The 25,904-nt window shown below is 41.1% G+C and overlaps 1 protein-coding gene across 1 annotated transcript in view; it reads right to left on the bottom strand.

The window, feature by feature from the left end:
- ME1 (malic enzyme 1) overlaps window positions 1-25,260 on the bottom strand; it is a 173,622-nt gene extending 148,362 nt beyond the window's left edge. Inside the window, exon 1 of the mRNA XM_051613373.1 lies at window positions 25,052-25,260. Coding sequence (XP_051469333.1) covers window positions 25,052-25,153 — 102 coding nt within the window. The 5' untranslated portion in view covers window positions 25,154-25,260. The remainder of the gene's footprint in view (window positions 1-25,051) is intronic.
- Between the last annotated feature and the right edge of the window lie 644 nt (window positions 25,261-25,904).

Here is a 25,904-nt window from a genome sequence, read left to right as displayed (position 1 = left end):
CCATATTATTCCTGGGTGGAAAGCTTAATTTACACTGCAAAGGTAGTGTTTCCTCTCCTAGGTAGCCTCAGCAGTGTAGGAGATGGGACACTGCATTGGAGAGCAAAGGAAGGCTCTTTAGCAGTGCTGCAAAACTACACCCTGGTGAATTGGTACTTACAGTGATTATGAACATTCACTAGAACTGGAATCAATGGCCTTGGCCAAGTTACTTGTTCCCACCTAGTAATCATGATCTAAGCTCTAAGTTCACCAGTATCACCATCACTGAACTTTTGTCACATTTTCTGGACAGAACAAGTATCCACATACAACTTCAATTTTATACCTCGGTGCACCCTCCCAGGCTGACTCTCCATCACAAGGAACTAAAGCAATTTAATGACCCCGCTTCTCCCTTCCACTGGACAGCACAAAGCACATCTACTGACTCCAGGCCAAAGAGCAGCATCCCCAATTTATCAACGTGGGAAAAGCAACTACTTTCTCAAGAAACAATTCTCATGTGTTGCGTCATCCCCCTGGAAGTTCACAAGGATGAACCCTGAATCCTAGCTGGCTTTCAGAAGGAATTTCAAATCACATACTTAGAGGGGGAACATCACAGTCCCTCAAACAAAGCACGTACTCAAAACATGCTGTGAAGGACCAGACTTTCCTCACACAAGCATAATATGCCCTTTAGGTCAGCAGTCATAACTGATTTAAAATGGCTGCCCCGTGAGGCACTTTAAACCCTCTCCTTCTTCCTGCCACCCATGGGTTCTAAGACCAGGTTGCAGGGGAAGTCATCCACACTTAATATATAAATACCTAGACCACCTCAGGAATAAAGTAAGGAATTGCATTTTGGTATCATTCCATCCATAAGGTGTTCCTGCCCTGACTTACCCTCCACACAAACCACGACCCTATGGGGGACAGGCGTAAGGCATATCCCTCCTTCCTCTTCCCCTCTTAGATAATAAGAGTTAATCTTGGTGTGTAAATAATAACGTGTATTCATATCTAAGTATTAGTACAAGTATTTGGTGTTTCAAAGACCCTATCTCTCCTGAACCCTTCCTCCCCAAAATTGTGTTAAATTCCCTAATAAACCGTTGTAATCCGTTAAACTATAAATCTGCGGTCAGTCTAAATTTGTGGGTGGAGGTGTGATTCAGTATTCCACCTGACAAGTCAGCTTGCAGAGCTGCTCCTCTGAGAGAGGTGAATGCCACGTGCAGAACCCTTGGTTCCACTAACAAATTTTTCCAATAAGGAAGACGAACCGTGTTTTAACATCCTGACAAATCATGCTGGTTCGTGTGCGAAAGTCTCTCTCAGCATGGCAAGTTTTTAAAGCTGGAACCTTTAAGTTACTTTGTTGAACCAGAACTGATTACTAGTACTCTGCAAAATGAATGCTTTTGTGTAAGGGCTTAAATAAGTCTATTATTAGTAATACTACAGAAAACAACACAAACCCCCTACTAGATACTCTTAATCTCTCCCACATGTGAGAGAACGAGCTGAGATTTCTGACCTTTTATATTCTAAAGTACACACGAGTTGTAAAAGGTACATATGCAATTCCAATAAACACAGATATTTAGCAAATCCTGTATTAGCGTGCACAGATCCCACAATATTATCCTGTTACACATGCAGACACATTCTTGACAAAGTAAGCAACTTCTTCCAGAGAATACGCAATTTGTCAAAGAAATATCTTCTAGTACAAACAGCAAAAGGAAAATGCTATTTTAAAATAAAAGTACTCAAGACCCAAAGCTTTTGTTTGGGTTATTCCCTATGATACTATGGTACCTAATGTCTGTCATTTCAGAAGTGTCAGTGACAGCCAAGTTTAAGATTTGCCATCTAAAAGTAGGTCAGGAGCACCTCTTGTCTGGGCTCATGTAGCTCTGTCCTTCTTCCCTTTTTTTTTTTCCAGTGTATCTCATACTCACAACTGTGTCAAGTTCGAATGCCTTGTCATTATTTGCTATCAATTACACTGTTAAGGAAATCTGCCTATTCAAAACCAAAAACCAGTCAAATTCACCTCCTTATCATAGAATCCTAGAATCATAGGGGTTGGAAGGGACCTCGAAAGATCATCTAGTCCAACCCCCCCTGCCAGAGCAGGGTCACCCAGAGCACATCACACAGGAAGGCGTCCAGGCGGGTTTTGAATGTCTCCAGAGAAGGAGACTCCACAACCTCTCTGGGCAGCCTGTTCCAGTGCTCTGTCACTCTCACAGTAAAAAAATTTTTTCTGATATTCACCTTAAACTTCCTATGCTCCAATTTGTATCCATTACTCCTTGTCCTATCACTGGTCATCACTGAAAAAAGCTTAACTCCATCTTCTTGACACTCACCCTTTACGTATTTGTAAACATTGATGAGGTCACCCCTCAGTCTCCTTTTCTCCAAACTAAAGAGACCCAGCTCCCTCAGCCTTTCCTCATAAGGGAGATGTTCCACTCCTTCTTCGAGGACTTCTACAGTACAGAAAATCCAGTCTTTCAGAAAGAAAACTGTTTGTTTCACATGAATGTTGCATGAAAATACACAGCATTGGCAGAAGTCCACCAACAAAATCCCAAGGATTTCAACCTACTTTCTAACCCATTAAAGCAAAACTTTTATCTAGACATTTAGGTATCTTTTCACACACTTCAGACACAACAGTTCTATAAAGTCACCATTGTTTATTCAATTTAAGAAATAAAGCTTATTTGTTTCTGATCTTTTGCTTTCCGTAAGATTCTCAAGCATTTGTAATTGTTTTGGATGTATGGTCTGATTTCAGGGTTGTTGTTTGTTGTTGTTGTTTTTTTAAATAATGGATTGGTAAATTCTATAAATAATGCTAGAGGCAGCTTGGGGAGAACAGAATCCAAGTGACAGAAATCACATTATTATGTAGGCAGCCCATACACTGCCCCGTAAACCCAACCACATGCTGGGCTCTGAAATGGCAGGCTATAAATTGATAATTTCTGCTTATGTTAGCACTGTTTGATAATTATTGCTGGAGAGGGAGCAGGTCTGCAGGTCTAAACTGATTTCTATTGTTCAGTCATTTTTTGGTGTTTTTTTTTTCCTCCTAAAGAAAGGAAACCACTAAAATACATCACAAGCTTTCTTCAAAACGGATTCTCATTTTATCCATAGTTTAATGGGAACAACCAATGGCTGGAAGACAGTAATCTCTTTTTCTGTAGACTGTCCTAAACACAGTTAATATTGCTTCTAAGTTAGATCATAAACACATTTATAGCACCAATATGACTTTTTTGTTTCAGCATAGCACAGATAATTAGAGACAGACTTTTTTAATTATTATTTCTAACGTGTTTGCTCATCTTACAGTATTTGGCAATTTAGAAACAAAATCTACAGTCCAACCTTGTGAAGACAGACACTGCTGAAGGGATTTTTTAGGTCAATTCTCACACTTGGACAGTTCTTACTAAAAAAAGAAACAAAAAAGCTCCAGTGGATTTTGCAGCAACATTAAAGTGCACTGATTCCAAGAGGATCATGAAAACCACAAATACTCTGTTAAACTGCTGGATTTTTCACAGTTCAACAATAATTCCCTACAGTATCTGTTAATTGATTAAGATGTTTCTAAGATACACTAAAGACATACAGAAAAGTAATTTCAAATTAAAATATATTAATTTTTTTCCTAACCATTACAAAGGATATGAAGTTTCAGCAATGAGGGGAAGAGAGATAACTCACTCTCACATTGTTTCAGCTTGATACTGAGACCTGGAGGACCTCTAAACATACTTTTGTCCAATATAGGACCAGTCCACGTTAAGTCAGAGACAGTTGGGTTAAGACAGGATCGTGTGGAGGATGTCAAGTAGCCAAGCAGTTATGGAAGGAACAGCCCTGACGTACTTGCTTTTGGAGGATCAATTCACGTTCTCTAAGACAGTAGCAAAGCTATGCCAATGAGAAACTTCTTCCTGCAGGCACTCACCCCATCTCCTTGGGAGGGCTCTCCCAACACAGCTGTGTCTGCTGCAGCCCTCCACAAAATCACCACTCATCCCTCGAGACAGCCTTCAAGAGCAACTCTTCAGATCATTGCCATTAAAAAATAAGTACATCTAGTTAAATAATTTGGGTCTGCTTGCATCTTAACTGGCTTTAAGCAAGAGCAAGAGATACCTTACAACAAGATACTACCAGCTTAGTAGCATAAGGGCAGTCAGCTATACTATTGTTTTTAATATCTCATACAAAGTAGTATTTATTCAGGCATTACACAGGAAGATAACAATAGCCACCCAACAGTAGTAACAGCCACACTAATTTCAGCACTAGGTTTTGTCACTGCATGTTATATGTAATTCTACTTTGTGGTTTTTTCTTTCCAAATATAGTTGGAACAAACACAAAAACACAGTCTCAAAAGACCATCCATCCAAACGGATTAGATAAGAAACCTGGAAGCGGCTGAGAATACACTTGCTAAGATTTTAATACATTTGGCATACAAAAACTTTTGTCAGGAAGGAAAAAACAGCCAGCTCTGCTGTTCTTGAACCTGAAAAGAAACATAGGAGGGACTGCTGGCACCACCAATCTCTAAACCAGTTCTGGGTCCAATGCAGCTTAGTTTGTAGAACATCAGGTAAAGCAAATGGATCCAAAGTATTATGACTGACGAAACTTTTTTGATGGCTACTAAGAACTAGACCCTATCTTTGTACCCACACACAGAGTAAATGCTGCTCCCAAGCAAGAGGTTTTTCCTGAGCTGCAGTTGCAAAGACACACAAGCTTGTACACAGGCAGGTCTACATCTTGATTTTTTCACTCTCTCTCCATTACATTCTATAAATAACATTTCTCTCAACTATCGCAAACTATCTGTAGGTAGCCATCCAGGGCCTTTTTTTTGCCTTTGCTAGCTTTACCAATTCACTTAACTGGAGTAGTTAACAGCATGAAGGGGAAGTAACAGAATACCAGGAAAGTGCTGCCTGCATTTTGCTACATGTCTAATATCACCGATCTTATTTATTTATAGGTGAAATTCTGTCACTACTTTGTTATGAGAAGGATGGTTGCTCAAACAGGGAAAAAAAACAACCAACCAACCCCAGTAAATAGCAACTTCATATATTTGGTCTTGCATGGATTTAAACCACAGCATACATCTATACAGATTTAAAACACCCTGTGAAACATTTTTACTGCACTAAAAGTTCTTGGGACTACAGATGTGCTTAAAACCCAGAAAATTAAAGGTTTTGAATCCCTTGTTTCTTAATGCTACTCAAAGCACACACATTAGGTTTTTTTGTTTGGATGGGATGCAGGCTTTTGAATCAGTTTCCCAACTGGCACGACTCAACGTATTCGGTTCATATTGTCAGTCTCAGAACACTTGAAGTGAATTCTCTTTGGATAAAAAGTAACTAGAATGTATGTTCCAGGACTTCACCTAATACGCCTGAGCTGCAAGCAGGCATTTAGCCCATACGACAAGATGATGGCTAGCCCAAAAGTAAAAAACAAAACACCACACAAACATAAACAAAAACTCAACCAAAAACAACAAAAAACAAAACCCCCATTAAAATACCCCAAATCTCTTGCTTCCTACCAAAGACCAACAAAAAGAAAAACCAAATTGAAAAACCAAATCAAAAAACCTAAAACACGTAGGAAAAGTTCCATCACCCCAAAAGAATTCAAAATTTTTTTAACAGCTCCAACCCTCAGACTCTTCTAAAAACATTCCTTTAACTATAGTGTGGGTATCTAGTCTACAAATCAATCCGATTTGCTTTTGAAAACACGGGCCATAAAGGGCAAAGTGTTTACTACTTGCATATAGTTTGCAAATCTATAAATATAAATGCATTAACTAAGATGTAAGAGATTAGTGTGAAAACTGTTCTTACATGAGCATGGGGTAGTGCAAGTGCTGTTCTTCTCTTCAACAAAACACAGAAGAGAAAAACATCACATTCTTTTTTATGGTGTACTTGTTATATTTCCACTGACATGTTAACATAAGCAAGAATAATATGATTAAATTATTCTGAATTGTGCAGTCATTGGGAATTACAGGACTCAAAACAACGGCAAATTGAAAAAAAAAAAAAAAAAAAAAAACAACAGCCTGTAATTCCAAGGGGTGTAACAGCAGCAGGTTTTGGCTTTCTCCCTAAAAAGAGATTCCTTGGTCTGTGGAGATTCTGACTCGCCAAGATGTTTTGTGCTATTTCTACATCATGATCATGGAATAGGTCAAGTGCAGCCCCAACGTGTCTTCTTTATTGTTAGCCAAACTTTATGGTTTATTCTTACCTCTTGTAGGTTACATAGCTAGCAGAGTTCTAGAATATTAGTTTCTTCTCCAGTTGCCAAGATTACTGAGCCTGAAGAGCACCAGCCGGTTTGAGCAGGCTAAGGCCACAACTAGGAAGGTGGTCAATTATCTTCTTAATGTCACAGAGGTCTTTAAGCTTTTTTTGAAGTAGAGGGCACATTCAGCAAGGTTTCAGTGCAATGGGGCAAGTTTTTACTCTAGGCATCCCCATTTCCTCCAACCTACAGGTCCGCCAAACTCCATTCGACCTGGTTTAATTCCATTCACATACACTGCCATATTTGGAAGCTGTCCCTGCTTTGAGCAAGAAGCTGGACTAGATAAACTCCAGGGGTTCCTTCCAACCTAAATTATTCTGTAATTCTAAGTCTCAGTTTCTAGGTTACTAACAGGGCATCCAGAAACCACTGAGAATCCAAACAACCCTCAAAGCTGTAGAACAACTTTAAGAAAGATAGTGGCATGAGAACATCTGACAGCAGAAAATGGACACGAAAAAAAGGAGAATGAAAGATTTTTAAAAAAAATAATAATAAGAGACAAATCTAGCAAGAGTATTATGAATTGTCCTCCTTTCTATCAGTTATGACAGCAAAACAGATCATTCCTTCTTCCTGGCTTGAACTGTCAACTGCAGCAACCCATCTGCAGGTAGCTAACCAGTAGAGTTTCAAGTTGTCTTTGCGAGCCATAATATTAGTTTATTTAGTAACAAAGGTAGGACCTACTTTAGCAATTCATTCAACTGGAGCAGATGACAGCTTGAAACAGTTGGTGTGGAGGCTTTTCAGACCTTTCATTTACATGTCTCCTCTGCAGCACACTTGGACTGTGGCTTGTGGTTTAACTTGCATGCACCAAAAGCTCTGAGAGATCTAAATGAGCTGAAGAAAGTGAAAATAACTGGGATATAGGAAAAAAAAATTAAAAAACAAACACAAAACATCATCACAGCTGATTTGCTCTGTAGACCCAGCCAGAAGGTTTTCAACAGGAGAATTACATTTTTTTTACTAATGATAGGATTCTCCATTTGGTAGTTATTAGGAGAATTTCTTGAAATTGATATTAACAATTTTGCTTTAGAAACAGCTGCAGATGGCCTTTTCTCAGGGCCAGACAGAGCAGGACAGGATGAGAACTACAGGGTTCTGCTAGACTTTTCCCCCACAACAGTTATTTATACAAACAGAATGAAGCTCTAAAGAGAAAGCACTGCCTCTGGTTTGCCTGAATAAATACTTCCCAGCTTCTCAAGGAGTTGCTCTAGTTGCACCATATTACCTTTACAGAGGTGTTGATAGCTCTTTGAACATTCCACAGACAGCAGCAGAGGAACCAGAGACACAATAGCGTCTCTTTTTTTTTAATAGTATTTCAAAACTTGTACAACTCTTGCCAAGAGACTTGTGTTCAACAGAATTTACGAGTTTGACAGACAGGTCATGCACATGTGCATGCACATGCAGGTATTTCTTCCTCCTTCTGCTATTCATATAGGGAGAATATATGTCATAAAATCATTAAGGTTGGAAAATACCTTCAAGATCATAAAGTCCAACCATCAGCCCTACAACCCCTAACCATTAAAGCTGTCTTCCAAAGCACTACCTCTACCTGTTTTTCTAACACTTCCAGAGGTGGTGCCTCCACCACCTCCCTGGGCAGTCTGTTCCAATGCCTCACCACTTTTTCTGTGAAGAAATCTTTCCTAATATCCAGTCCAAACCCCCCCTGGTACAACTTGACCCCATTTTCTCTTGTCCTATTGCTGGTCACTAGGGAGAAGAGGCCAACACCCACCTCCCTACAACCTCCTTTCAGGTAGCTGTAGAGAGCAATGAGGTCTCCCCTCAGCCTCCTCTTCTCCAGGCTCAACAGCCCCAGCTCCCTCAGTCTCTCCTAAGTCCTGTTCCTCAACAAGAATGCTTAGCTGAGAAACTGAAATCTCTGTGGTAGATACCAATAATAGTAACAAAGCACCAGGCTGACAAACTGTCCTTGCACCTTGAGTGCCTACAGGGTAAATCCCCAGATCACAGGCCCCTGTTTGTTATAATAGACTAATCTCCTTCACTTCTGCTGGAAGGGCAAAGTGACAGGACACAAACAATCCAGGAGATTACTGGAGAGTGTAAGGAATGTGAACTTAGAAATATGTTATTTACATGTAAATGCCCCTACAAAAGATTGCAAGGAGTTGATACCTGAGGACATCATAATCTTTGACCCCCTGCCTCTGCCAGGGACCATCAAGTTATTAGCCTGGTTTCCATTGCTCAGCAAGGATTGCCTGATCTTTGATCAAACTAATTTGAAATAGTTACAGATTTATCAACTGTATTGATTAAAATTACATGTGTGCAAATATAGCAGATAAGTAGGCACATTAAATAGTAACAGTTATGTTTATAGCACTTCTTGGAGTGAAGAAATCTTCTGATTAGGTGGTGAATATTCTTCAGGAGTAGCAGATTTTTTTCTTTGTATTGTTCAGGAAAAGCCTTATTCTCTCCCCATATATTTATACATTTGAAACTCTAAATACACAGTTATTAGAAGCTGCAAGCTGTTTTATTTTTACTTATATAATTATACATATCAAGGACTCATGCCATTCTAGTCTCCTCTACATCCTTATTCTTCTCTACTTCCCCACTGGGTTTGTCAAAAACATGTCAAAACCCCTATGGTTTTATAATAATATTCCACTTACATTCCCCATGGTGATATTGCATGCTCCTCCCTCAAAGTAGCATTCAGAGAGTCATCTTCATAGTTTTAAAAAAAACATTTCAAGAAGCATTACAGGTTTAGCACCAGACACTGGAAATAACTAAATTCATGTTGAGGAATGCCAAGTACTTTAATTTCAATTAGTTAGGTACGCTCCTTTCAATTAGCTGATATTACTCTGAGCGAGGCAGGGTTAGTAAATGAACACACACTGCCCTTGGTCTCACACATCTGTGTAGGCCAAGTGGGCCAGAGCATTGGAAAGCCCTATGGAGATAGGCCAATTGCAGTGCAATAAACAGACACCCCAAAAAACCAGTTCCCCTAAAATAAACTAACATGCTTTGACAAAACTCACTAGACAGATACAATGTCAGAGCACAGACTAAACTGGGTAGGTTACGTTATAGAACAGGCTTATAGAAATACTATCTTTGCAAGCTCCTTAGCCGGGAAAACTACAGGAAGGGAGGTAATTTTGTTTAGAAGGTATTATTTTAAAACCCAGGACGTGTTGTTGTGATTAGTTTGAACACTTCAGTCCCATATGCTGCATCTGACAAAAACACTCAATCGCTAACTTGCATTTTCCTTTATCTACTCATTTCAAGGCAGAGTAGAATAGCAACATAAACAACCTTGAGAGGCTGAGCAGGTTCTGCTCCTGTATTTGGTGTTGCAAACAGAAATTCATCTGCCCCTAATAACACATATCATCAACTGAAGAAAGGACAGGACAGGTAGGGAAAATTCTGGTTCAAGTCATGCCATGTTCGACCAAAGCTGAATTTCTCACAGAGCTGATACTTGATCACAATGCCCACAGAAGCAAAATTACATTAATGAGGGGCACTATTATTATTATTATGATTTGCTGAGGGTAACATTCACAGAATGCAGAGCAGATTCACTGTAGCAGATGAAGCTTCAGTTTTCCATACTGTTTACTGCCATTACTGCTCTGTTCTCCACGTGGCAGCTTCAAAAGTGATGAAGTGTGAGAGGCCAATACAAAATAAAGGGGTGTTGTGTGCATGTGGCATGTCTCCTCTAGTATCTGAAAGATTATTTCCCTGTATTTAAGTACATAGATGCATGTGAGTATTTTCAAGGCCAAAAAATGCTTATCATTGTATACTTTGAGTTGCACTGCTGGCAGTCTGGAGCACTGCCAGACAAACATTACCTTTCCATAGCCACTTACATAATTAAGTATTTTCAGGATTAAGTTCATAGATATTAATTCATCATGTAGGCTTTCTGGTCACTCCTGAAATCCCATAGTAGAAAACACAAATCTACTGTGAAGTAACAAATTATTTCAAAATATAGGAGGATTTAGATACAATTCAATATTTTGATATGAAAACAGATTAATTCGCTAATTGTTAAACCTTCATCAAGTTACCTTTCAAAGAAAATCTTATTTTGCTGAGTATTTACACTACAGAAACGTAATTTCTAAGAAAGCCACAAAAATTCATACAGAAAACACGTATGCAGCTCCTTCTGTTTGGAGGACATGCACATGCATTGTATTAAGCATATTTTAGTGAAGAAAATAAAATTTTTAAAAGGTATCTTTGAGGGCAATGGTCGGTTCCACTACACCAGGTATGGCAGGGCTTTCATTCAGCCTTCAGCCATTTTCACTGCAGGATACTTTCTCTAGGGAATCAGTATCAGAATCCTAAGTGTGAGAAAAAGAGTTTATTTCATATTTGTATCACCTCAGGCCATCCAATAACTATGAAAGTCTTCAGATAGCTAAATATACCCTTAGAAAGTCAGCCTTCATTCACATCATCACATCAATTCAAGTCTTGGAGACATGAATTCTAGCTTCTTGAAGAAAGGAAGTTTCTGAGTTAAAAACTACTGATCATTGGTTAGCTGAGGGTTGAAACATCTTTTCTTGCATGGAGTATTGATCTGAGCTTCCTCAGGCATTCAGCTGATAAATACTGCACAATTTCTAACCTCGTCTCCCCACTCAGCTGGAATGGATGTAACTCTTCCCAATGCTGCCAGGACCAGGAGGCTTAGAGGAGGCAGCCAAGGGTCAGCTACCACTTCATCTAATTGGAACTAATCTGCATGTGGCACAGCATGGCCTGAAGCCAGAGGCAGGTTCGGCTACACAGATGGATGATTTTTCCTGACTATTCAGATCTTCTTTTCCCCCTCAGCATTTAGCATTGATTATAATTTGCAGTCTTGTCTACTGGATTTTCATGGATCTAGAAAACTGCACATGCAGGACACTGCACATCCACTAATACTCTCCTCTCTACCTGTAATTGCAATATGGCTGAATGTGGTCAAAATACGTTGGGACTATACCAATTAGACATGGGTCTACTTAGATGCGACTTCAAAAGAAATAGCAGCCTGCTGGCTGCAAAAACTAAAAGATTATTCTCTCTGCCAAGGAAGGGAAATCATAAATAGAAACTAGATCATAGCGGCACAAAGACAACATAGCAAAACACTATCTAGAAAGACTAGATATACAAGACTGAGTAGTTTATACTAGTATTCCTCCTCAAAATTTCTCAAATGCTGGTTGCCTTTTCGGATGAGAAAACTAAGTGACTTAGATTTAATAATCACAAGTGCACGACCTAGTTTCCAGTCCAGTGCCCCATCTACTACAATATTTTTTCTCTCTTGCCGAAGTAGAGCTCAGTAATTAAAGGGGGAGAAAATGTGTGTAATCATACTCATTATAGTTCTGAAGTAAGACAAAGAAAGCTTCAATCACACGTTCAAAGATTTGTGAAGCGTACCTCAAAGCAAACCAGAAAGGGTGTCTGTTAGTCACACTCCCTGTTTAAACCACTAGCAGAACATTACAACTGAACTGTACTTTCCTATATTCATCTCTTCTTCTTACCCCCTATATCCTTACTGCAGAATAAAGTTAGAGTTCTCAGTAACTACAGAACCAGAAGAAAGGAATTTCTTGCTATATACTACACAAAAGTAAGAAGCTTAGGAAGTAAAATTAGTTTGAAGGGTGTGTTTCTTTACCCTGTAGATTTTTTTTTTCTTTTATTTCCAAGAATTACACCTCAGAAAGTAACACTCACTTTTTGTTTTCTGCTTTGAGTTTACCCATGTCCTCCAAGGAGCAAGAGACCTCGGAACCTCAAACAGCCTGGCAGAAGAGAAGAGGCTCCAGTTTCACACAGACTCCTGACCTGGAACACTTTTGCTCCTCTGGCAAACGCAAGGCCAGCAGCTACAGGACACAGGCAGACCGGTTATGTTTCCCCAGGTAAGATGCAAAATCAGATGTTCTACTTTTCCTGAGCTTAGATAAAGTGTTCCTTTCAAGCAGCTGCTGAGGGCACGTGGTGAAAGCCACCTTCTATGCAGAAAAAAAGCAGTACAGTGAGTAAGACACTTTTTCCAATACCCTTTTACACAGATTTACCTGCATTTATTTATTTATTCTCACCTACAATCGATGTATTTAGTTCAACCCCTGCAGTGTTCTCAATGCAGGAATTTGTATGCTCTATACAAAGTAAAAGAAATTTCTAACATACAAGCTCTTTTAAGGGCCACTCCTTACTTGTTTACCTGACCCTTGACTGACCTAATAAATAGACAGCCCTGCCAAAGCCCCTGTCACATAGCAAGAGGAAGGCTTTATCCAGCCTTTGCTTATAGAAAGCAATATAATTGGGAAGCCTCTTCCTTAAGAGTTTGGCATAAATTCCTGTCTTAACAAAAAGAAACAAACAAAAAAATCATACTGTCTGTAGGCTCTCCTAAGACTACAAAAATTGTATGCCTTAAAGACATATATTTGCATGCTTTAAAAGACAAACAGCAGATGCTTTCATGCCTAGAACTGTTAAAAGTTACACTACGTCAAGCTTGTGTTACACATAAGCTATTCATAGAAATAATGTAAGGTTTATTGACTTCATTAATAGATGTTAATTACACACAAACTCTAGTATTCAAAGAACTGTAGTGAATACCCCATGCAGAGGAGATGTTTTGAAGTGTAGTGGGGAGCCAACTCTACTTCACCAGGCCTGAAAGTTTCAGACAAAGTCTCTAAAATGACATCTACACTTAGCAGCAGCCTGAAAAACAAAGGACTCCTAAGTTGAAAAGGGGGTGCCACTGAGCTTCATAATGCACCTGAGATAGAGGCAATTTCAAACGTCTCAGGGTGGAGTTGTGTTGGAATCAGGATAACTGTCCTGCTTGGGCTCCAGACAGGAGCAAGTTAAGAATTTCCATATATCCTTGGGCATAAAGATGTCAAACAGTCACCTAAAACGTATAATGCAAGGAAGATCAGAAAAGTCAGGAGGAGAGAGGAATAAATGGCTGCAATATCTCACTCCTGCAGAAGACCCAAGAGCTTGAATAGCAGTCCCCTGGCAGAAGGCTCTTCATTCCTCCCCAAGCACTTGCTCCTAGGACATGACAGACGTTTAGCAATGGCTTATGACTTGGGAAAACCAAGGCTACATAAACCTAATGTCCTTAACAAGTTGTTCCAACTATGGCTACACCACAAAATCAAGAGTTTGAAACATGTATTTTATAACAACCTCTATTACCTTTCAATAGTCAGTATCTCAAAATCCAGTAAGGATTTTATTCCTCACATTTATCACAGACTAAAACTGCTGACCATGTCAGTATTAGAGTTCAGTATTCTGCACTAGAGAGAATCTTAATTTTTTTCATTAATTTTTCATTAAATTACTCTTCTACTTTACATAAAGAAACTCAATTGCAATGTTAACAACTTAATGATGACAAAAAAACTAACAAAACTTGAAAAGTCCTTTTTAAGAGTTATAGAACCATACACCTAATCAGTCACCAGCTGGTGAAGTACTGCAATTTGATACCTCATATTTCATACCTAACTTCATTATTTAGATCATATTCTCCTCAGATCTTAAGCAAAAAAAGAGCAGAGTAGCATCTGTGTAAGGAGCAAATACACAGGAACATCATCAGTATCTTCAAAAAGGCATCTACCTACCAACTAATACAGAGAGGTTTTCTCCATTTCACGTGCACTGCTGCACCTGTCCAACTCCTCCTATAAAACAACCCCATCATACAGGATTTGGAGAGAATCAAGCCAAATCAAACCAACATTCAGCGCTTTGCAGACTGACATACATATTCATTTTACTTTAGCAATAGTGCTCTCATGTTCTGATTTTATCTGTAACTGTTGAGCTCTTTTGTACTAATTAGGTAAAAAGGCTTTACTGCCTCTTCATAAATGCACCTCCACAGTCTAATTTGCCTTCTAAAGTTGGATATCCGGAGGAAGAAACTGGATAAGTCAGCTAGATACTATTACCAAAAACATGATAACATACTTCACAATCACCACTTATCTCCAGGACAGATTTAAGGTGAAGGTATTTTTTTGGGTCACTAGTGAAAGCCAAAATTATTTTTGCCTTTATAGAAAGGGGAATTATGTATTTCATACCAATTCTTGCTTTTCTCTGAAAAAACAGTGATTCTGTACTATCCCAACTCTAAGCCAAAAGCAAACTTAAAAGTATATCACTCACAGGGGACAAGAGGAAGAAAGATAAGCTGTGACATCCATCTGAACTGGATGCCAAATTCATTTAATACTTCATAGCACCTACTCTGTTCCAAAGATACACACAATCCATTAATAAGACAGATGGATCTAAAATACAAACTCAAGACTGAAGACTGAGTTTATTTAAACAACGTTATATTGAACCAAAGGTGTCTCATTTTTCAAAGCACTTGTAGGGATTTTTTTAAATGCACAAAAAAATACAGAAGAGTGACTTTAGTTTCAAAATTGATTATTAGAGAAAACAGTCTTTCTAAGCCCAGAAGTTGTAACAGTTGCTATTTGAACAATATAGTAAGTCAAAGCCTATGCATAAATATCCAATGATAAAATGCATTGCTTCGCTATTACTCATTTATATTTTAAGAGCAAAACAGTCATGCATTTACTTTCTGAATTCCTATACCAGATGAGTAGATCCTGACATATTTCTACATCTTTGGCTGCAAGCTGCAAGTACTTAAATCATAAGTGAATTATGATTATTTTATTTTTTTCCCAACTCTATGTTGTGTATTCATTATGCATATATGAAGTGTTTACTCTGCACTTCCTCTGCTTCCTCTACATTGCAAACAACCTCCAGTCCTGCCCAGAGTATTATGTTTCACACAGGAATAGGCACTAACAGTATCCAAGTAAACTACAGACGCTGATTCCAACAGAAAACATGCAGTGCCTGCAAGGACTGCCTCCAGGGTGCCCCATGACCTCCTTCTGAGTCAGGAGTTGTTCTTCCTGTATTATGCAACAAATTATGTTAGCAAAGCTTAATCTTCGATAAGACTTGTTTTCTTGTGCATGCAATTTGGGTTGTTTTAATTAACTCCTAAAAAAAAAATCTTTACAGGGGAATATGCATAAAATAACTCTAATATTAAATTAATTTGAAGATCTTTAACTCCAGAGCTTTTTTCCCCCTCTGAAATCACCCATAGATGTGGACTATTTAAAGTTATGTTAATTATTCAATAAAAAAAATGAGACAGTACTTAATAATTTTAGATAAAATTGAAGTCTCAGAAAAGTTGGACTAGCCAAAATATTTATCTAGCACACTGAACAAATACTTCAACATTTCCTTCTAAACAGGCTGCCATGAATCAAGTTTTAGAAGTCTGTGGAGGTTAAAGGCCCTCAGACTAAGTAACAAAAGGGTTTGTTTTTTTAAAGGGTTAATGCATCAGTGCTAATTTCATGCCAGTTTTGCAGCAGCTTCCTCTCTTTCATCCCTGGACCCCTAGTCAACTCTCAGCTTACACTACTACAACAAGTATCAGAATGATGTCCTTAGTTCTTTCTCTAGTATCATCCTACACAAATTTATCATCCTCATAGAAGCAACAACCTGAGGTGTGATTAGGGTCCAACCTGGATTCCCTATGGCTATGTCACAGCAGTCCTGGCTCCTGGAGATGTCTAATGTGCATCATATTGACAATCCTTTGAGGCAGAGATAAAATTCCTACTATCTTGCTACACTTCATTAAATCCTGATAAATTAGTCAAAATGATAAAAAGACAGCAGTTTTTCTCACTTCTCTGAAAGCATATCATTATTATACTATTTGCTTACTTCTCAATTAAAGGTATAAAGCTACTTATAAAATTGTTATTGAGGAGGAAAAAGGAGAAGGTAAAGAATAGAATGACTGATATAAAATTTCAATCTATGCAGGCCACACAGGATGAATATTAACAAAAATGATACAACTATATTCCAACACAACCTTAATTAACTATTAGATGGTTTCCCCTACCTTGCTTGACTTCAACCAACCATGACTTTGATTTTATTCTTTTTAAGTTGAACAGACATAGAGCACATTCCAAAGAGAGCCTGCATAGTATTTATTTAAGGATTTTAATTCCTATGTCACATAAAACACTGGAAGCACCAAAGCCTTTGCCTGGTCACTGGCAAGTTAATGTATGGTCTTGCTACTTCTACCTTCCCATTAGGAAGTTTATTCCAAGTCCCACCTAGGATGATTAAGGGAGTGGAACATCTCCCTTATGAGGAAAGGCTGAGGGAGCTGGGTCTCTTTAGTTTGGAGAAAAGGAGACTGAGGGGGGACCTCATCAATGTTTACAAATATGTAAAGGGTGAGTGTCAAGACGATGGAGTTAAGCTTTTTTCGGTGATGACCAGTGATAGGACAAGGAGTAATGGATACAAGTTGGAGCATAGGAGGTTTAAGATGAATATCAGGAAAAATTTTTTTACTGTAAGAGTGACAGAGCACTGGAACAGGCTGCCCAGAGAGGTTGTGGAGTCTCCTTCGCTGGAGACATTCAAAACCCGCCTGGACGCCTTCCTGTGTGATGTACTCTAGGTGACCCTGCTCTGGCAGGGGGGTTGGACTAGATGATCTTTCGAGGTCCCTTCCAACCCCTAGGATTCTATGATTCTATGATCCCGGTTTTGCCGACACAGAGCTGCTGTTTCAAGTTTGACAGCGGCTTTGTGGTATAAAACTTTGCCTACTGTATACTACAGTTTGGTCATCCTGCAACATTTTATTGCCTTTTTCCTATACCAGACTTAGCTCATTGATGCTCTGTTAAACCAGACAATGGAGATAATTACTGTAAAACTATTCCCAGTATCGGGCCTGGCCTGCACTGCCCTGGCACAAACTAAAGACCCTCCGTGGAAGAGGAGGACAGTCAAAGCTTAACTCATGGCCTGCTACTGCCAAACTGTATTACTGCTTTTAATCATGGCAAAGGAGAGAGTGCACCAGCATGATCAAATATAGCACTAACACTAAATCCAAGGAATCCTTAATTTATACCTAGTTACAATCTAAGTGATTGATGCTTGTAACATCTCAGTGCTACTGTGATATCACAGCAGCCGTGCAAAAAAAAAAACAAAACAACAAACAAACACACAATTCTTCACATTCAGTTCTGTGCTCTGAAACCTGGTGCCTACACATAGATGCACATCTCTGGATCAGTAGTCCACACGTACTTGTTTCGGTGGGACAGGATTAATTCAGTGCTGAAGATGACGAATGTATAAAGATGAATGGATGCCCACTACTCCCCAGTTGGCACTTAACAGGTAGCAGGTTCTTCCTGACACTGCAGCTGTGCATAGCCAGAGGAACTGGTCTGCTCTTTTTCTATTTTTGAAGCATCCCACCCTATCCAACATTATCATTAAAAGGGGAGAAAAAGAAAACAACAACAAAAGCATAACACCAAAACTCCCTAGCGGTTTCAGCACGTTAAATGTCCCACTCCTATTAAGGCTCATAGAATTCGATTTCTTCTTCCTTTGTTTTAGGTACATGGCAGTGAACAAACTACCCTGTGCATCTCATTACACAGGCACACAAAGCCAACAATCTTCTTATTTCTGTTCTTTTCTTTCATTTCTGTGCTACTCTTCCAGCCACAATGGGCCACATAGCTCTCAGACAACCACCAAACATTTGCTTCAGCTGGGAAGCACAAAGGATACCTTACAAGAGCTCTTCAGATTTGCAGGGAACACAAACTACTTGCTATGGTGGCTGAAATCTCAGAACCACATCCTCCAGCAAGTGATGCTTTTGACACCTCTTTGAAATAGCTGCTCTACTGTAAAATTCCCTAATATATACTGGAAAGACCTAACTGATGGACCTAATTGAAGGGTATTAATCCTCTATTTCAGACCTGCATCAGTACCGTATTTAACACAATGGCAGTGGGTCACTTAGCCATCAGAGCCTGGAGCAATGAGACCTTCAGTGTGAAACCACATCAACCCCTGTGGGCCTGGGCTGCAGCAGCCACAGCAGGTCGTGCTCCAAACACACAGCTTGCCTGAGCAGGCAAGGAAGGAAAGGGAAAGGCATGACAGAGCTAAGATGGCACATTTTAACCTGGGGTCACGGGTTAGTAAGAAACATTGCTGTCACACACATTTCACTTCCTTGTCCCCTCAGAGAGGGAAGCAGGGCCAGAGGAGAGAAGAAGATTGTGCCTGTTATGGCCACAACTTCTTTCTTTTTCAGAGGCAGCTCAATACAAGAGACTGATTCAGGAGAATTGGATTTACAAAGCAAAGAGTGCAAAATAAAAACTACTGTGCTCTGAGATATTATTTCTGTAAAAAGCAAAAGTATTCTCTGCAATTTATTTTACCTAGACAGAAGCAGTTTTTCAGTGAGCTCTTGTACTACGTACTGTCAGCATCCATCAATAAGATTAAAAAGAACAACACTCAAGTTCTGTGGCCAGTATTCCCATAAAACCTCGTGTGGAAAAAGCACAATTAACCCGTTCTAAATACACAAATCCTGTTTGCAAGGTACTCTGTGCCAGGATTAACGTTTCTATTCAAGTGGCATTTATAACCAGCAGGCGTAGGATTCCTCAGGGTAAAGAAAAAAGATCAACTTTGTGTTCAATTACTGAAGGTCACAAAAAATTACACAACTGTAAAGTGCTTTTAATGCCTGAAAAAGCTTCAGAGAAAAACAATGCTATTGTATTGTGACAACTCATGCCACTGTTCAGTTCTGTTCCTGCTATATAGCTTACTACATAGCTTCTCCTTCATTTTATTTATTTTTAATTAAAGTCACAGAACTTTGTTCCAAACTTGCTGTCTCAGCACTCTTTTTCATAACTGCAAGCAAAGAGCTGGAGGCCAACAGGAACAAAAGAATTTAACACCAACCAAAGCAACTTACCTACTAGGTCAGGAACAAAGTAGGAGGAGGAAACAAATGCTGCAAACCGCATACATACAATAAAAGATGGCAGTAAAACAATCTAATTTAAATACTTTGTGCGTTTTACAAGACTTTTTCCTTATTAACAATATGCATGACAAAGCTGCCTTAAAGTAAGAAATGTGAAAAAAAGCACAACTTTTAAAGCTGCTTCACATATAAAATAAAGCACTCATACAAAAAACATCCTGTACTACAAACTCCTCCCTCACACCTCAAGAATGTGACTTCAAAAGGAAGAATACATTGGCAACCTGAGAACATCCTCACCCAGCCAGCCCTATGGTATCCAACAGGGAGCCAACACTGAGCTCACACCATTGCCCAGAATACAAGTGTAGAAAGTAGCTGTAGCTTTGCCAGTCTGCAACTTACAGTCCTGACTGTTAACAGAGCAAACAACTCTGGTATGAACCTCCTGGTTTAGGTTGCCATGCCACAGAACAGCAACTCCTGTGTCTGAGTCCCCAGTACTAGATCAAGAATGCAATGCCTGCCAAGCACACAGGCAAAATGGCTACAAGTTCGCTCCAAAATGTTTCAAAGAACAGATTGATTTGCACTCTGTGCTAGTACAACCACTACACAATTTACACTTGTCAAAGACCAGAGACAAAGCATATGCTTATACCTATTAAGATCAGAACTGCTCTGCTAGGTGGTCTGATAAGGACAAGAACTAGAAAGTATTGTTATTAAAAACTACAAAGGTGTAAAGGGCAAAAAGTTTATAGGAGAAACAGAGGTAGAAGGCAGTGAGAGTGATCGGCAACTACACCTGAAAAAAATTCCTCAAATTATACCTTTACTTTTACATGGAACTAACCATCTTCCCAATCTAAAAGATGCTATCACACATACTACCACTTGTTATGAAATCATCCCTTGCAATATCAAGTAACCTCCAGAAAACCCATGCTACAAATTAATATAGGTACTTATAATATGCCACATTAAGGAGTTTTTTCCTCCTCCATCCCCAGCTTCATCAGTTTTCTTCCCAGAATATCAGCTAAAGCAGCAGAAATACTTAGTAAGCACCAGTCATTCCACAGGACGCAAAGTACATGTAAGTTTAAGATGTGAAAATATGAACATTACCAATGGTAAGTAAAAACACAACCATTGCTTCATATATGACAATGAAATTGATTTATTTAGCAGAGCTTCTTAAATGTTTCTTCTCTTTTGTCCATCAGATAGGGAAAATCTCACTAGAATGGTTCTGTTTTCTGAGGTCTGAGGCCTGTTACAGGGTTACCAACAAGTGTCAGGCATAAGATCTTTTTTGCATGTCACGCACACAAATCACAGGATTATACTTTCTCAAAATGAAACCTGATTTTAGTGAAGCAACTAGCTGTACACAAAATATATCTGTCTTTCAAAGGCATTCTCCTCCAACTGCTTGGAACATACACTTCTCTCTAACTCAGATAATGATTTCACTTTTTTTTAAATTCAAGTTTACAATTTTTTTTCAGTACATTAGTACATAGAGCATGTGTAACCTGATAGGAAAAACAAACATTCATATCTTAATAAGCCCCTAATATACTGGTCACTCCCTCAGCCTGGAATCGATTATTCTGAGAAACTACTAGTAAAGGTGTCCAATCTTTTACTGCTCCTGAGGCACGCAGTTTGACCACTCTCAGAAATAAGATATTGGGATACATGGACCTTTGGTCTGTTCCAGTATGGTTCTTATACAGTAATCCCATAGTGAGGTAATGAACTGACAGCCAGATCCAGCCAACAACTAATGTCACTGCTTAGTTGAGAATCTACCAAGATCCAGGGGTATGACACACAGGAGGTGGTAAGGACAAAACATCAATGCCATTGCAGGTGGGGTTGAGATTGGGAGCTCTTAGATAATCAACATCCCCATTAGACAGTCTGTTCTGAAATTCTCCAGTGCTTTAATTGCAACTCTAATAAAGGGAAAGCAAAAAAGAGGGGCCAACTGTTTACAAATGCGCTACACTCAGCAATGATGACAGCTGTCAGACAGGGGAGAGGGGTGAAAATAAAGCAGCTGGGGAGGGGAAGAGAGCTCTCCAGCACTTACAGTTAGTAGAATTCACTTATTTCCTGCTTGTGAATTGCTCTGCAAAAATAGGAAAGCAGCCTGGAAGCAAAGCACCCGAACAGCAAAGTTCCTCAGTCAGGGAAGCACTTGGCAACCAACACAAGCTATTGTAAAAATTTGCTATTGAAATACATGTTTGCGTATCTTCACATCCAGATTCTGAAAATAAGCAAGGAAACTATGATTTCCTTAAACAACCTTAAAAGGACAATAAATTAAAGATGAAAGTTTAGTGTTATATGATTTGTGTGCTTTGAAACTGCAAATTCATACATTTACTAAGGCATAAACGAGATTTATAGTAGGAGTAGAGCAAATTACTTTCACACCTCTGTAACTCATCAGGTTAAAGAGCATACAACTCCCAGCCAAAGGCTTCTAATGTGATCTGTTTCAGAGAAAAGAGGTGAAACTGTTTGCTTTCCTTGTAATTGCTATTTACAATGTGTTCAGTTGCCCGAGAAAAAAAGACAATTACCAGAAAGGTTCTAAATACACTTTTAAACACTGTAGACCTAAAAGCTCAGACAACAAACTGAATTGTGATTATTGTACACGTGTCCAAATCTATGGCCAAGTAACTAAACTGTGTTACAATCAACTGCTCCTCATGATTTTTGATGCATCACTGCTGCTGAGATGGGACAAATCACTCAGTGGCAGCGATGGTTTCCTATTGTAGGCAAGATGCCCCAATATGCATTAAAAAATCCCACAAAACCACCAAACATTTGAATTAAGCTTTTCCTCAGTGAAGTTTGAACATGTTTGCATATTACTGACAAAGCAAAACACAAAATATTTAAGAATGACATTGCCTAGGCCTTCAATATACTCTAGTGCCTAGTATGCTCTAGAAATGTTGCTGCCATGGTGAAAGTAGGGAGCAAGGGGAAAAGAAGAAATTTGGGTGTTTACCCTGGCATTCTCACAGCCCTTTCTCTTGCCTCCCACCATCCATCAAGGTTAATTGTAAAAAGTGATACATGCACTGAGTGTGCAGAAATCCAGCTTTATTGTAGGATAAGCAGGGCACTAAATGCAGATAGAGGTGGTGTTGTTTGTTGTTTTTTTTTAAAATAAGGAGCTAGATTTTTAATCTATTTTTAAAGAAGTCCAAGTATAAATGGTTCCCTGTAAAATTTTCCTTTCAACTTGTCTGAGAAGAGAATGTATCATTTGAGGATGCAAGCTCTAAGCCTCCACATACTGCAGCACACTTCAGGTTTACCTGCTTGACAGTACAGCTGTCTTGGCTTAAGAGACCCTGAAAACATAATCTGTCTTATTTTTCTATGAGTCACTGCTAGATGCCACCACTCAGTACTTAACAGTCTACTTTTGGCAAGTATATGCAAATAGGACTATTAGAACTGGCACCATGGGCAAAAGAAAGTGCTGATACCAAGAAATTGCAGATCTTAGGGCCCAGAAGACAGCAGAAAGTTCTGGCACTTCTGCAGAACTGCAAACAACCCCTGTACTTTAGAATCATTAAAGGAGATATTTTATCTACTTCAAATTGCATTCTCTGCAATCAGATGCTTGTTTAACAGCCTTGGCGATAGAAAATGAACTAGGAGCACCAGCTCCGATATACGCAGGCAGGCCACAAGCAATCAAGCTGGCAACATATTTTATTACCCACATATATGTGTGTATATCTATATGGCAATAAAAATCTATATATATTAGGGAGGGTGGCTGCACGTGTGTGTGTGCATATTTTATATATATATATATATGGCAAGGTGGAATACATCCACTCCCACTAACAACCACCTGTGTCAGTCAGAAAACTGGCTTACCTGTTCTTCATCAGACCCGGACCAAACTCTCCTCACAGGCATACAGACTCTACATTTCAACTGACCTTTTCTAACACCAAACTCTGCATTAGCTGAGTAGATGTGGCTGGTAGTGAACAACTCCTTTTTACTGCTTATCTGCTGTACAGTGCATATGTGCTATATATACCACAGCTGAGGGGGGAGGGAAGAGTAAAACCCAAGCCAGGAAATCGAGCACGACCCTTCCCCTTTAGCACCTCACCTCTGAGTGTGCTCTTCAAGGCCAAGATGTATGATGGTTGAGGGGAAACCATAACAATGAGCCTGCTTTGCTCTTTATAAAACACATTTCAGAGTAACTCCTAATTTTTGTTTGGTTGGTTTTCCTGGTTATTCTGAATCAGACTTTTTCCATGAATACTGCAACTGCTTAAAAGTAATCCCAAGCAAAACAGCCTTTCATTAGTTTCTTCTTGGAGTTTTGGTTAGTTTTCCTTTCACCTGACCTCAGGAGACCTTTTCAGGCCTACACACACACAGACATAAGACAGCTTCTGAGGAAACTTTGTAGTCCAACACCAAGACTAATAAAAGCACTATTCATGTAACTAATACACGGAGCTTTTACTGATGAGTCAACCTACCCAGTAATACCAGAGAGACAGCTTTTGTAAAGTTATACAACTCAGCACTAAGTAAAATTACTATGTACATACTCTAATGCCCAGGTACAAGTCAGAGCAACCAGAGCTAACCATAAAAAGCAATATGCAAGAGCAAATTTGGGGCTAAGGAGTTGCCAAAGACTTTACGCGCTAGGTGTAGCTTATAATCTATCTTTGACTTTACCCATTTTTCATGTTGGCAGCAAAACCACCGCCCGTCACGCCAATAAAGCATTCTACTTGCTGAACTTTGCATCTTTATCAGAGCTGTGCAAACACTTACTCAGCTTTATTTTTATTAATTTTTTTTTTTTTTTGCCCGATTAATCCGATGCGTTTAGAAAGTCTCATCATGCCGAATAACCATTCTGAAGGGGGTGAAAGATGCGACAGGAAGGTTTTCCTGTGCTACAGCATCTCTTGGAAGCTGAGCGCGTTACTGAGGGAAGGGGAAAGCCGAGTTGAATTTTACAGCTGCAAGTGGAAAAACGGCCTTTTCCACTTGCTAGGGAGTGAGACATCGGACAGCCAGGGTAGCCAGCAGGAAACAAGGCAGGGCACCCCTGAGAAACAGAGCTGGGAAATGAGGGTACCAGGAAACGAAATCCACGGCAGCGGTAAATGGCATCACAGCGGCAGAACTCAGCGCAGCATCCTCCCCAGGCTGCCGCGCTCCCCAGGAACGAGGGGACGGCGCCGCGGCGGGACGGGCACCCCGCGGCCCGGTGCGGCGGGGGCGGACGCGGCTCCGGCCGCCTCCCGCGGGGCCCCCCGGCGCCCCGAAGGAAGAGGAAGCGCCGTCCGGCCCGCAGGAAGCACCGCTGCCCTGGCCCGCCGCCCCACCGGCCTGCCCGGCCCGGCCCGGCCCGGCGGCAGCTCCCCCGGGCGCTGCGCTGCGCTGCGACAGGTGGCGGCGGCGAGAGGCCGCCCGGCGCCCCGGGCCCGGCGGGCAGGCGCTGCGGTGCCCGCCCGCCGCGGCAGGTTCCTCCGCGCCCCGCGGGCCACCGGGGCGAGGGAGCGAGCTTCCCACTCCCGGTGCCCAGCGACCCCGGCCGCCCCTTACCTTGTTGAGGTGGGGGTCCCGGAGCACCTCGTAGCCCCTCTTCATGGTGACCTGCAGGGGCCGGCCGGCGCCCCGGCTCTCGCCTGTCTTCCCGGCTTGCATGGCGCGGCGCGGCTCTCCCTGCTGTCAGGGCGCTACGGGAGCGGAGGCGAAGCGGCAGCGGCTCCTCCTGCTGAGGTGACCGCCCGGCGGGGTGGGATGATCCTGCCGGGAGGGAGGGAGGGAGGGAGGGGGCAGAGCCGGGCAAGGCGCCGCCGCCCCCGGGGGGGTCACCGGGCGCCGCTGAGTCACCGGCAGCTCCGCGCCCGGGCGTGCGCCCAGGTGCGAGCGGGGCTGCGGGGCTGCGGCTCGCCCGGCTGCCCTGCCTTTCACCGCTTCTGAGAGCCCCTCTGGAGCGCTCCGGGCCCGTTAGGGCAGTCCGTCATCACCTGCTGAGGGGATAATCGCACCTGTGGGTCTCCCCCCCTTCAGCCCGGGTGTTGTCAGACGGGAGCCGGCGCGGGGAACGCAGCCGCTTCAGGCTGACAAGCGTCAGGGTGTGATGGAGCTGCCGGCGCTGGGCTGGGACCCCGGGGCCTCGGCCGCGCGCTCCGGGAACAGCCAAGTTTCACTTTCCCTCTGCTCTTGAGTGACGGTGAAATCCAAGCTTCCCCGGAGGGGCTGGGCCGCATAGCTCGGTACAGCCGGCAGCAGCACGTGTTGGGCGCCTGTAGCTGCGGGTCCCGCCTCAGCTGTGCCCCTCGGGCGCCGGGGCAGAGCGGGTGTGCAGCGCGTCCCTGCCCCTCGCCCCGGCCTGGGCCTGCAGTACCTTCTGAAATCCGCAGCACGCAGCCCCTCGTGTGCTGTACGGCTG

The sequence above is a fragment of the Apus apus genome, chromosome 3, assembly GCF_020740795.1.
Source record: "Apus apus isolate bApuApu2 chromosome 3, bApuApu2.pri.cur, whole genome shotgun sequence".
NCBI classification, from domain to species: domain Eukaryota; kingdom Metazoa; phylum Chordata; class Aves; order Apodiformes; family Apodidae; genus Apus; species Apus apus.
This window is presented reverse-complemented; position numbering and strand designations above follow the sequence as displayed.